Source organism: Malaclemys terrapin, chromosome 13, assembly GCF_027887155.1.
Source record: "Malaclemys terrapin pileata isolate rMalTer1 chromosome 13, rMalTer1.hap1, whole genome shotgun sequence".
Taxonomy (NCBI): domain Eukaryota; kingdom Metazoa; phylum Chordata; order Testudines; family Emydidae; genus Malaclemys; species Malaclemys terrapin.
Window position 1 is genome coordinate 10,079,803 of NC_071517.1, and position 13,508 is coordinate 10,093,310.

At 45.0% G+C, this 13,508-nt stretch overlaps 1 protein-coding gene across 1 annotated transcript in view; it reads right to left on the bottom strand.

Annotated features, from left to right (window-relative positions):
• ANKFN1 (ankyrin repeat and fibronectin type III domain containing 1) overlaps positions 1-10,460 on the bottom strand; it is an 84,689-nt gene extending 74,229 nt beyond the window's left edge. The window contains exons 1-2 of the mRNA XM_054047999.1: positions 10,355-10,460; positions 1,499-1,700 (exon numbers count right to left, since the gene is read on the bottom strand). Coding sequence (XP_053903974.1) covers positions 1,499-1,684 — 186 coding nt within the window. The 5' untranslated portion in view covers positions 1,685-1,700; positions 10,355-10,460. The remainder of the gene's footprint in view (positions 1-1,498; positions 1,701-10,354) is intronic.
• Positions 10,461-13,508: the final 3,048 nt, after the last annotated feature.

Genomic DNA, 13,508 nt, shown 5'->3' on the forward strand with positions numbered 1-13,508 from the left:
CATTACCAAGCCCACAGCCAGGCAGCTCCCCTGGCCAGGGCATGGAAGACAGGAGGGGTCGTGGAGACAGCCAATGCCCTGTGCCCACCATAGGAACAGGGACAGAGCCGTCCTGTCATGTCCAGCACACAGGGTCTGCAGCTCTGCCTAGCTCTTCTGCGGGCCATGTACGAGAACAGCAGTCTGCTAATGCCCTCTCTCCTGCCATGCCCCTCTAACAGGGCCAGGCTGAATCTAGCCCTATAACTTCCTGAAAGAAACATCTAGCCTGATCTACGGGCTGCGATTGTTTTGAATTAACTCTCCTAGGGCTTCAGCACTTGGACTGCTGCATGCAATTTTTCTTACATATAAGGCAGATTTGCACGTGTTAAGGAAATCTAAGCCATACATCTTTTTCTGGCCTGTCATACGGTTCCCATTAGCAATATGGGCCTTAGGTAGAGCTGTCCTGCAAGGTGCTGAGCACGCTAGCCCTGATCCAGCACAGCACTTAACTTTAAGCCCAGGCGTCGTTACCGTGCCGGCTGGGTGAGCGGGTGTTTCTTGGCACATCCACAGGCAGCCCCTCAAGGTGGCTGCTCCTCCCCTCCCTCAGGAAGCAATTCAGAGTAGAAACCCAAGGGCGTGTCCTTCCTGCCTCCAGAGGGGAGGAAACCTGTTTTGTTTCAGCAACACCAGCAGCAGGAGGGCAGCTGCCTCGGCACCTCCCTCCAGTAATAAATAGATGAGGTTGTGTTGCTTACCGAGCCCGTGCCTGTGTCGTTTTACGGGGGTCTCTGCCTGTTTGTCCAAGCCTGCCAGAACGCAGTGCATGAGGCTGTGTCACAGTAGCCCCATTGAAGTCAATGGGAGTAGTCATGCGCTTGGTTAAGCAAGTGCCTACGTGCTGTGCTCAGCATCTTGTACAATCAAGGCCATAGATGGGCTTTGCGACCATAGGAGAGTGCCAAGAGCTTTGATGTGTGGGGGGTCCTTGGCTCTCTGTCTAGGTTCTGATCTGGTGCTCACCATCCTAGCCTGTGACCCTTGCACTTAATTGTTACTTATTCGACTGTTACTTCCTTTGCTGTTGAGAGACATTGGTGCATACGTCAAACTTCTAGAGAAAATGATCATTTCTTATATGTCCAAGGTGGGCTAGACATTTTCCTTATCTATAGGGCCAGATTATGCAACATTTACTCATGCTATGTAGAACCTTACTCCTTAAAAGTGGACTCCTCATGGAATAAAGAACTGGTACTGTAAGGGGGCCCCAGAATCTGGCCCACAAGAAAAAAATCAATATCTGCTCTGCAGAGCAAACATTATCAAGCATAGTGCTTATTATCACGTGCTTCACATCAGTGGGATTCCTCTGACATAAGCGCAGGAATAGGTGTGTAGAGCAGGTCCATGAACAGACAAAATGCGGATGAAGAAAGGGGTACAACAGAGAAGCAAGGTCAAGGTGAAATTAGCTAATATGACAGTTTATTAAAAATGAAGTAATTACCACAGAAGTCTTGCGGAGACTGAGTCGATCTGATCTGGCCCTGAAATACGCCTCATCAAAAGATGCGTGACTTCCCTTCAGCTTCTCGGAGAGGTTGCGATACAGTCGTTTAGCAGCATTCGGAGAAGACGGCCCACTGTTCTTTTTTGTCTGCGAAAGGTTCAAGTTCTGCATTTGCTGTGTCATTTTCACGTGGCGGTTCCTAGAGAGAAGGCAATGCAGCTGTTGGATATGGGTTTGCTACACTAACTTCATCCGTTCAAAACCCATCCTTGAAACACACACAGCAAGACTTGTGCAGCAACGGACTTTCATTAAGGTAGGCCAACCCCACACCAAGAACATGAAGGGCCATAGTTTAGATCCTTTCTATTGGTGAGTTGTTGCTCAGAGAGATAGTCCCATTGACATCAGTGGGCGGAAGGGGCTATGATGTGGACACCAATGGGACCACCCCTATGAGTGCCAGCCAATGGGAGGAATAAGAGCTCCAAAATGTGGGTTCAATACCTGGGGAACTGACAAAGTGAGTCACATTGTGGGAATAAAAACAATTCTGGTAAAAAAATATTTAAAGGGGGGGGGGAGAGTTTGGGTTAAATGAGAATTGGGAAGAGGGACTTATATTCTATGTATGTAAAGTGATGATGATATTCCCTAAATTCAACCAGAACAAGCAGGATTGCAGAATCAGAACCTAACAATTTGGCCCTTCCATTTATTGTCATAAAAGCTTTTCTGCTAAACACTTTCTTGCGGCTGCTCTTTGCCTTTAATTTGCCTCTAAGATTTAAAGCTCAACGCCAACTCTCACAAGGCCTCTGAGTCTTCCATTCCCGTTGGTGAATGGTGGCAAAGCAGACATTCTGAACACAAAAGTGTCCATTTACAAATAACCTCACACATTTCCCAGGCTAACGAGGTACTACAAATAGACAAGGTCTCTGAATGACGAACATATGCCCAGAGACTCGAGATAATTGGGACATGTGACAAGGAGACTTCCTCGTTAAATCAGCACACCAGTGTGTACAAACAAGAACAGAGCTCTGTGTGAGTAGCATCCCTGCAACTAATGAGCAAAAAAATGGATGAAAGCAAAGCAGGCCTTCTAAGATCTCCAGGATCGTCTTTCATTGAGCAGGATGGCCATGGGAGTATAGGTGCAGTGAGATTGCACACAATAGAAGTTATCTTGCTTTTTCATTATTACACTTCTACCCCGATATAACGTGACCCAATATAACATGAAGTCGGATATAATGCGGTAAAGCGGCGGCTCCGGTGGGCGGGACTGCGCGCTCCAGCGGATCAAAGCAAGTTCGATATAACGCGGTTTCACCTATAACACGGTAAGATTTTTTGGCTCCCGAGGACGGCGTTATATCAGGGTAGAGGTGTATTCATTTGCATTTTAGTAGAGCTCAGTGGCCTGAACTGAAATTATGGCCCCTGTGCACTAAGCACTTGCACAAAACACAGAGTAAGACCGTCCCTGTCCTGAAGAGCTAGTCTAAATAGATGAGACAGACAAAGGGTGGCAGAGGAAACAGAGACACAGTCAGTGCCTTTGCCTAGGTCACACAGCAGATCAACAGCAGAGGCAGGAACGGAATCCAGGTCTCTTGAATTACAGTCCAGTGTTCCATTCACTGGACCAAGGAACCTTGTAATATTATACAGAGGTTACAATAAAAATAAAATCTACATTTACCTGAAATTCTGGAATTATTTTTCCTATGTGCAATAGAGGGAAAAAGAGCTAAATGATCCTCCTCTTTTCTCCTCCCTCCCTGCAAAGTAACACACCGGAGTGGCCAGGTCTAGCGGAAGGGGGTTTCTGTAGGGGCAGCAGGAAGATGGGTTGGAAGGACCCCTCCGTCCCATCCAGCTGTGGAGCTGTAGTGGAATCACTCTGCGTGGTGCTGCAGTCATCCCCTACTGGGGCAATAGCCAGTGGATCCATATATTGGAAGATTTCCCCCTAGTCTTAGTTCCCCATACCTTGCTACATGGGGGTATGAAGGGAGCCCCCCAAAATTTGGTCTCTATGGCACACAGGGGATGTGAACACTCAGCATGGGTGCCACAAATCCTTTTTTCCTCACCCGCATGGTGGAATCACATTGGTTACATCTGGAGCAGCATGCATGGATCTGCCCCCGATACTCCATGAACCAGATGTAGAAACGATCCGTAAGTGCTGATTTTAACGGCAAACACACGACAAGTGCAAAAAAGCATTCTGCTTTACTGATGCAGTGAGTGGATCAATCAGGAGTTTTAATTGAAAACATGAGCAAAGGTGCAGTCAGTGAAATAAAACGATTTAAAAAAATGGCTGTTAAGGGTGTGCTCGCATTAAACCCCTATTTAGAATCTTGCCATTAGTTCAATGAGTTTCTAATGAACGTCTGAAGATATGTTTAAAGAGGTGGTTGGATTTGGTGTTGCCCCCAGAGATCTTCAGATCCCACAGTCTCATGTTATTAATATTTAAAGGTGACTCAGCACCTTACCAAAGATCATTTTATTCTCAGTCACGCAGAGTGATGGCAAAGATCCACTCGTAATGCTCCCATGATAACCTGCTTCCCTATATTCCACCGAGCAACAGATTGAAATAGAAAGGGCATCTGCGCTCACATCCACTTTACCCTGCACTGACTTCAATATATGGCTCCTCCTGTACAGCAGCGTGTGGGGAGAATCAGCCCCAAACGCTATGTATCAGTAACACAAAGGGTCTTGCAAACACTCACAAAATAGTTCAATTCACTCTGCTCCTGTTTAAAAGTTCCAGGCATCCAGTCACGGAGCAGATGCTACCCCACAGGAGAAAAGTCAGCAGTCATGTACTGCAAATAGTAAAAGGGGACGTTTCATGAATAATCCAGGGGCTGGAAATAGTTTGTCCAAGTGGCTGAGCAGATATTTGTGAATAGTGTACACAGGGGAGTTGTTCAGAGGTCCAGGGGATCAGGAAGCACCCAGCTTTCACCAAAAGTCGAAGGAACTTGGGCATCAAACTCCCATCTGCGCCTCTGAAAATCTCCCCTTGCATTTGCAGAGATGATGAATGGTTTGCAAATGCCTTGAGAACAACAAGAGAAAAGGGCTTGGTTCATTCGTAATGAACAAGTCAAGCAGCTCTACTTGGTGCTGAATGGGACTTCAAGCCTAGAAATGCCATCACGCTGCGATTAAGAACAAGCAATGGGGGCATTAGATGCTTGCTACTTCTGGCTGATCCCATTAAATCATTAAAGAATTAACTACACCCATATCAGGACTGAAAAAACACCTGTTCCCCCAACTGACATAAGATTCACCAACAAAAGCGCTGGTGTGGACAGCACTATGCCGGCGGGAGATGCACTCCAGAGCTACTGCCGCTTGTTGAGGGTGGTTTAATTATGCCGGCGGAAGAGCTCTCTTCCATCGGCAGAGAGTGGCTACATGGTACAGCGGTACTGCTGTAAGGCTATGTCTACACTACAGACCTAATTCCCATTGATATAAACTGGAGTTAGGCACCTGGACACCTTTGAGAATCTAGGCCTGCGTAACTAAATAGGCTGCCTTCCTATCTAGAGCCAGACCAGACAACCTCCGTACTGGCCCGTCAATGCCATTCTAAGGGCTTACCTACGTGGTGCATTAGTCCACACCAGGGGGTGTAAATGCTAGTGCACACTAGCATGTTGTACACTAACTGGCCCAGGTGGACCCTGCCACTCCCCCCACCTCTTTTATAAAAAGGGGAATTCAACCTCTGCTGGTGGCAGAGCCTGAACAAATCTTCTCTAAATGTCAGCAGTCTTGATTTTCCATCAATTCTGACTGCCGGGTGATGCTCCGTTAAAGGAGAGCCCAGTCCCCCGTGTGCTAGGGATGGACAACTGGACCATACTGTTGCACACCGGCAATCCGTCTGGGACGCTGTGATATGCAGGAGGTCAGATGAGATAATCATGATGGTTGCTTCAGCCCTTAAAAATCTATGTCACAGCTCCATTGACTTCAACTATTACAGCATTGTGCAGCTGGAGTTTCACAGTGGTGAATGAGGCCTGCTACATACACATAAGAAAGATGCTTGTGTAACCTCGGGGTCAAAATAACTTTAGGTACCAAACATTTGAACAGCACCCTTCCAAGGACCAATGTAGTAGGATTACTGTTCTATCCAGGGATGTATGCAGTGTTGTTGTAGCCACGTTGGTCCCAGGATATTAGCGAGACAAGGTGGGTGAGGCAATCTTTTATTAGGCGAACTTCTGTTGGTGAGAGAGTCAAGCTTTCAAGCTGCACAGAGCTCTTCTTCGTGTCTGGGAAACAGGGGCGGCTCTATGTATTTTGCCGCCCCAAGCACGGCAGTAAGGAAGCCTTCGGCGGCATGCCTGCGGGAGGTCCGCTGGTAACACAGATTTGGCAGCATGCCTGTGGAAGGTCCACCAGTCCCGCGCCTTCGGCGTACCCGCCGCCGAATTGCTGCCAAAGCCGTGGGACTGGCGGACCTCCCGCAGGCATGCCGCCGAAGGCAGCCTGACTGCTGCCCTCAGGGCGACTGGCACACCGCCCCCCGTGGCTTGCCGCCCCAGGCACACGCTTGGTGCGCTGGTGCCTGGAGCCGCCCCTGACCCTGAGCCCGTAGCCCAAGGAAACGAAAGCTCAGCTGTATAATCCCTGCTTTGGAAGGCCCGTCTTTGTGTGCTATTATCTCCGGTTGTCATCTTCTTGATACTGTATCAATAGGTCCACTTCCTCTAACCTTTCTGCCATAACCTATAATTCTGCAGTCCTCAAGTCAGAGGTGCAAATAACAGGGCTGCATGCAGAAAGCTTCAGCTAGGGAAGACACCTGCCTGCAGCCTTCTGAGCCAGCCCCACGTTTCTCTCTCTGCTTCCCCGTTTTGCTGTTTTAACTCTTTCCGCGTACAACTGGGAAAGGCCTCACGTCATGTACGGGCAGCTGCTCGACTGGCTACGCTACCTGGTGGCCTGGCAACCCGTTATCATTGGACTGGTACAAGATATCAACTAAATCCTGGGGCTGGAATAAATGCTGAGCGGCCAGCGAGCCGGGGACATCACAGCAGGACTTCGACAGCAGTGGTAGAGGGCAGCAGCTGGCCAGGAAGACTTGCTTGTATCTTGTATCATTGTATCTTGCTTGTATCATTCACCTCTCAGGATCTTACACACCCACAACACGTCTCCAGGGACTAAGGGAAAGACTTGGCGCTGGCCAGCTCCCAGCAAAGTGGGTTTATGCTGGGGCGGGAGAAGGGTATTCTTTTTTAAAACAATTATTTTAATGAGCGTATTTAAAACTTTATATTGCAAATTAAAAAGGAAATTAATGTTTGTCCCACTTCCCTCCTCCAACCACCTCTCCACTTAGTTGTCTTATTCCCCTAGAACAAAGAAAGCCAAGCTGGTTTTGGAAGCTAGCAGAGACCTCTCGCAGAAACCCACGGTAGCTTGCTAGGTACCTTCCCACCTGCTCTGGCTAATTCAGATCCCTCACCACTTGCTCAGGTCTCTTCTTCACAGCAGTTGCCACCAGGGGCGGCTCTATGTACTTTGCTGCCCCAAGCACGGCAGTCAGGCGGCTTTCGGGGGTGCCTGCGGGAGGTCCACTGGTAACGCGGATTCGGTGGCATACCTGCAGGAGGTCCACCGGACCTGCGCCTTCGGCGTATCTGCCGCCGAATTGCTGCCGAAGCCGCGGGACTGGCAGACCTCCCGCAGGCATGCCACCAAAGGCTCCCTGACTGCTGCCCCCACAGCAACCGGCAGGCCGCCCCCCGCGGCTTGGCGCCCCAGGCACGCGCTTGGTGCACTGGTGCCTGGAGCCGCCCCTGCTGGGAAAGGTACTCCGAGTGTCACAGCTAAATAAAAGATCGAACATATAGTTTAGCATAAGTAGTTAGCACTTATTCTAAGGAGACATTCCAGGGAAAAGGGGACCATTAACACCCCTGCAGTCACAGGACAAAAAGTCAGGATTCGTTCATTACAGATTGTCGTAATAAGCATAAATTCAGTGTCTTTATTAAGGGCATGGTTTTTAGTGTCGAGCAAAGTTATGAATTTAAGCTCCCAGGCTGACTTTTGAAAGTGTTGTGCAGGTTTCCTTTGAGGATGAGGACTGATAGATCACATCTAGAGTGATCGCTTTGTGAAAAAAATGTTCACCCACGGGTGATGTGATGTTTTTGTCTTTTATCATTTTCCTGTGTATGCTCATTTGAGAGTATAGTGATTGTCTGGTTTCCACCCACCTAGTTGTTATTGGAACATTTAGTGCACTGGATGAAGTACATCACATATTGTGGTAGGCATGTGTAGGACCCCTGGATCTTGAAAGGTGTGTTGTGGGGGATGTTGATCGTTGTACAGTGGAGATGTGTGTGCAGGTTTTGCATCTGTTGTACTGGCAGGGTCTGATGCCACTTTCAGTTGATGTGGCCAGGTGTGTGGGCTTGCTCATGATGCTGAACTTGGAGAGGTTGGTGGATTACTGGCCACTTCACCTTGAATGGTCCCTTAGCTTAGCATTAGTAGTTAGTACATATTCTATCTGTTCGATCTTGTATTTAGCTGTGACACTCTGAGTATCTTTCCCAGAGCTGAAGAAGAGCTCTGTGTAGTTCGAAAGCTTGTCTCTGTCATCAACAGAAGTTGGTCCAGTAAAAGAGATTATCTCACCCACCTTGTCTCTTTAATTACCCATAGGTGGTTTTTTATGAGTTAGCCATTGCTGATCTTTACAATCAATATGCAGGTACAAAGGCAGTATTTCCCAATGGCTAGAGCATTAGATGGGGCGTCAGGAGACCTGGGTTCTATTTCCTGCTCTGCCACTGTCCTGCGGGGTGACGTTGGGCAAGTTACTTTAATTGCTCTGTGCCTCAGTTTCCCCATCAGTACAATGGGGATAACGATATATGGTTCATTTGTAAAGAACTTTGAGATCTGCTGATGAAAAGTGCTATACAAGAGCTACCTATTATTATTTTATTTCTGCTAAATATACATCTTTATGACCATATAACCCCATGGGTGTTTCTCTTTATCTAAGGAGAGATAGGTCAAAGAGGAGGTTGAGTAAACATAGCTGTAACACTTGCAGTGATTCAGTGACACCATTTTTCTATGTGGCAATAGTACCATACGCACACTGATCCCCTATTAGGTCATCAATGACCTTAAAAACGTTCAATGGGCTATTTTTATATACTAACAGAAGTAAGTAAAACATTGCATGAACTAAGCACACAACAGCCAAGTAATAGTTGGAAATAGTGTAATGCAAATTCATTGAAGTCCTGATCAGCATGTTCATACAATGTTTGTAAAATGCAAAATATTGCCAAGGGTTACTGTATTTAGGACAGCACAATGGGGTATGTAATAAGCAGTTATGAGATGAAAAAAAGGGAAAGGGAAAATGTATGCAGCATATCACAGAAAACTTTCTAGTACTGTGATCTTATTAAGCTGGAGAGCTGTCTCCCAAGGGAATTAATGGAAACTAGACTCAATAAAAACACGGAACAATCCTGCATTGGGAAGGCGATAGATTTGATAATCTACAGGGTCTTTTCCATCTCAGACTCACATGATTCAAATGCAAGGATATTTAAATTGGCTGGTAGCAGTTTTATAACATCTAGGTAATTTTATAAGAACATCTTTAGGCTTCTTTTATAAGACATTCAGGTTAGCTTTCATAGCCATGTCAGATGATACAGCAAAACATATACATAATTCTCACTGAAGTTACACATTAGACATGTCTTCATGTTTTTAACATATGGACAACTGAAGATGTGCTATGATGAAGGATGGATGATTGCTAGAGTTAAACTGTTAGCAGTGTATGATAAAAAACAAACCCTGTAGGTGCTAGGTGGTGCACTGGAGTTGATATATTCAAGGCTTTCACCTCTGGAAACCTCAGCACATATCTAGCTTAGGTCACAAATGTAAACGCATTAGGTGATCTCAGTGGTGTTCTGAATAGATCTTTGTGCACATCAAAATAACCATCACAATATTTGACCTAACTGGCTAACGCTTGTCACAGTCAATCAAGAAATTGATGAGAAATGTGCTGCAGGTTTGGGGGGCATAGGTAGAGCTCTGCAGGGTAGCATGCAGACCAGCTGCTCACATTGTAACTGGGCATAACCAATACTGTCAGTAGCCCACTTTTTTAAGAATTAAAAATCACAACAAAAATGGTTCCAGTAATGAATATCTGAATCACTGGGCAAACAGTCTACTGCAGACATTTTACACTAGTCATCACATGCAGACTCTGATTCTCATTATCACTCTCATTTAGCATGTACCAACTAAGAGAGGGAAGTCGCCCAACACATGTTTCATACTGTACACAATGGAATCTAATCTTTGTGATCAGGTTTCTGATCACACATCCCAGGCACTACTAAAGTAACCTTTCTGAACAGGCATGTGTTTTAAAAGTGGAGATTTTAGATAAAATCCATTTAAATAACCTACCCTTGAAAGCCGCTTATTTCATCCTGGGGGACTGATCAAATATTCATGCACAGTTTCTAAAATCACATTGTAAAAGGGAAACAAATCCCTGAATTACATATCGGTGTGTGCCGATTATACACATATGAGCATACGGTATACATAGGCACACTGTATAAATACAGCCTAGATGTAGAAGTGTTAACTTGGGAAGATTTGATAAAAAAAACATACACACACAATAGATAATAATAACCCCCCCCCACTTATTTATTAAGTGATTTCATTCACCAACACATAGCTAAAGAACATGAGTTAAGAGAATTAAATTTGACTTACCAGCTTAGGCTGTACAATTCAGACTGGGAACAAGTTGGTAGTAATTGTCCACTATCTTCATTCAATATTTCACATTGGCTTTGCTTTCTTTTCTGGTCCAGCCTCTTTCCTATACTGTATGAATGATCAAAAATGAAAGTGCTTACTCCAAGCAATTACTGAAGTCCAAGATCACTGATTAAATCTCAGTGCAAAAACCAAAGATAAAAGCAAATTCTGAAACATCTGAAGTAAAATATATGATGCCTTAACACTACTTGTGCTCTTAGTACTGCAGCTATAGTAATGACTGGTATCTAAGGCTCTTGTTTCTGTAGTCAAAGATGCCATGACTTCTGCATGCTTTTAGCCTGTTGTATCTCTAAGAATTGATCAGCACAGCATGCAAGTAGAACAAGTAATCACTGCCCAGAGTAAACAAAACGAGAATTGTAGTCAATTGTCACTCAGTATGAACAAAAAGACATTAATGTTGTCATCTTAAAATAATTAGTTCTAAGTTAAATCAATAAGAGAAGAATAATCCTAGCCCTACACTTTGTCCAGGAATTCATGATTGCATATGATGTACTGTTCCTTCTTTTGCCAAGCTACCAATACAGCTGTCTGCAATCATAGCAACAAAAGCAGCAACCATATCCATGGCTCTGGGACATCTGCAAGATCATTTCAAAGCTCCCAGCATGAATAGGTTATCTTTAAAAGGTTATTAAACCAGCTAACCCCCACCACCAGCACATACAATTTTAATGATGCTTAAATTTTAATTACAACAGGTCCCCAGGAATTAATTTTTAAATGCTTTTGACAACACAGCCTGGTACAAAACCAGTGACATTTTTTAAAAAGAGGTGTTTTTTTTTAAATGTGTAGTAGAAAATGTAAAACCTAGATCCAATGGAACCCAGCAATATGTTACCAAGTCAGAATATGCAAAAAGTTCGCCAAACCTCAGAATGCTAAAAATACAGATATGTGTTGGACTGAAGTTAAACAAAGACGATCAAGTAAAGCACGATACGTTTTTGGATCACCTTCCTGGTTACATTCAAACAACCATAAAAGTTAAGCACCTACCAACAGAATAAAATGAAAAGACTCTTTTAGATGCTCATTTTGGGATGTGTGATCATCTGTTGTCTATAATAGTGATTTGACTATTATTATTATTTGTATCATCATAGCGCCCAGGAGCCCCAGTCATGGGCAAGGATCCCACTGTGCTAGGTCCTGTACACACATCAACAAGACAGCCCCTGCCCCAAGGAGCTTACAGTCTAAGTATAAAACAACAGGTGGATATAAACAGACCACCCAGGGAACAATAAACAGTACTGGTCAGCGAGATAGGCAGGACCTCAGCATACTAGCAGCCTGCCCACGGTTCAGTTTTTTGTAGGCATCATAAAGGCACCGTGGGTTTGAGAGTGAGCCTGGAGTAGCCTCTCTGACTCAGTGGAGTTACTCAGATATGATTCTGGAAAATGCTGAGCATCCACTGGGAGATGGTGGCCATACTTGACTCTCACCCACTTCAAAGGAGAGTTGAGGGCGCTCAGCTTCTTGCAGGGTGGTGTCCTGTTTATGGCAGTGCAGCAGAGAGCAGAATCTGTCCCTATGCCCCGACATGACATGGGGTCTGTTCTTACACAGCCTGCAGCGGAACTGGGTGGACAGCTGAATAGAACTCTGACTTCTGTGCTGAATGCTAAGCGCCCTCGTAGTGGCAAACAGTACCTTGAAGTCAAATCATGTTCTCTTAATCTTTATAAATTCTATGTCACCAAGTCTGGGCCTGCACCAAACCCTCATATCCAAACATCCTAAACTTTGGCGAGTTTGAAATGTGCATCTAGGCACTTTGCAGCGTGAGCCCATCTCAGATTATTAGTCAAAACAATGATCCTTAGTTTGGGGCCAATTAATAGTGATCATAGCCTTCAACTAACTACAGTGGCATCAATCTGTTAGGCATAAGCTGCATAGTATGGAGTAAGAACTCCAATCTGTCTTTTGAAACTTGGTGTCAGACTTCAGTAAACCTAGTGAAGCTGAGAAGAGTTCTGGGTTGATGAAGGCTAGCACTGGAATTATTTTTGGCACCTACAGGTTTGCTGCTTAGACATGTTAGCTGCTTATGTTTAACTGGTCAGAGCGCTGCAACGTGTTCCTTGCAAAACCTTGGCACTCCACAGAACTCACCTGGTTTCGGATTTTGTTCGAAGCTGGAAACCCAGCCCAGGTTTTGTAACAAGATTTGCCAGCCTGCGCCTAAGATTTGACATTGAAATGGTTTTGAATCAGAACTGGGTGAAACTTGGTGGCAGTTTTGCTTTGAGGTTTTCCGATTCATTCAAGCTCAAGACTCAGTGAAAACCTCCTGGGATGCAAATAAATCACACGTGAATTGCAACTGCAGAAAATCTTTGCATCGCGGCTTGGGCCCAGTTGAGCACCGTTCTGTCAATGGTGGAGGGTGAACTAGTTTGGCAAAGGAGATCTGTCAGAATGGGTATTGTTCAAAAGCACATCAGCAGGGAGACGTAAGGCTAAACAAGGCCCAGTGTGATGGAGGTGCCAATCTTGCTTACATATTCTCATGAGAAAAAGGGTGGTTTGTGGGGATCAGATATTAAGGGTATTTTTGAGGGGCGGGGATAAATTGAAAAAAAATGTGTTGTTTATGTAATTAAAGGACTGCTGAATAATTATGAGAGCTTCCTATTTCTCCCAAGTTTTTAATTTAAGTTTCAAATATAAAACTTAAGAGCCAAATCCTCAGCTGGTGTAAATCAAAGTAAACGTAGCTACACTCATTTATACCAGCTGGGGGCATTTAGTGTGGTTGGTGAGAGCTTGAAAGCTTCTCAAAGTCCTTTCAAGGCAACAGAAGTGTAGATGTTAAAAAGCAAGAACAAGAGCTTTAGTTTCAGCTCAGCTCAGGGTTCTTTTCCAGCTGGCAGGTTGAACAGCACCTTGCAGGTCTCTTTATCAAAGCCAATCGCAGCTGGCTTCAGATATTTGAGGTGAGCTCTGTGAAGTATAACTTGGTCTGATAATGAATCAGTTCCTGAAGTTGGCTTAGAATTTCAGGAAGCACTTTGGGAGCCAGTAGTTCAAAAATGCTGACAAATATAAAGACCCAATCATTTCT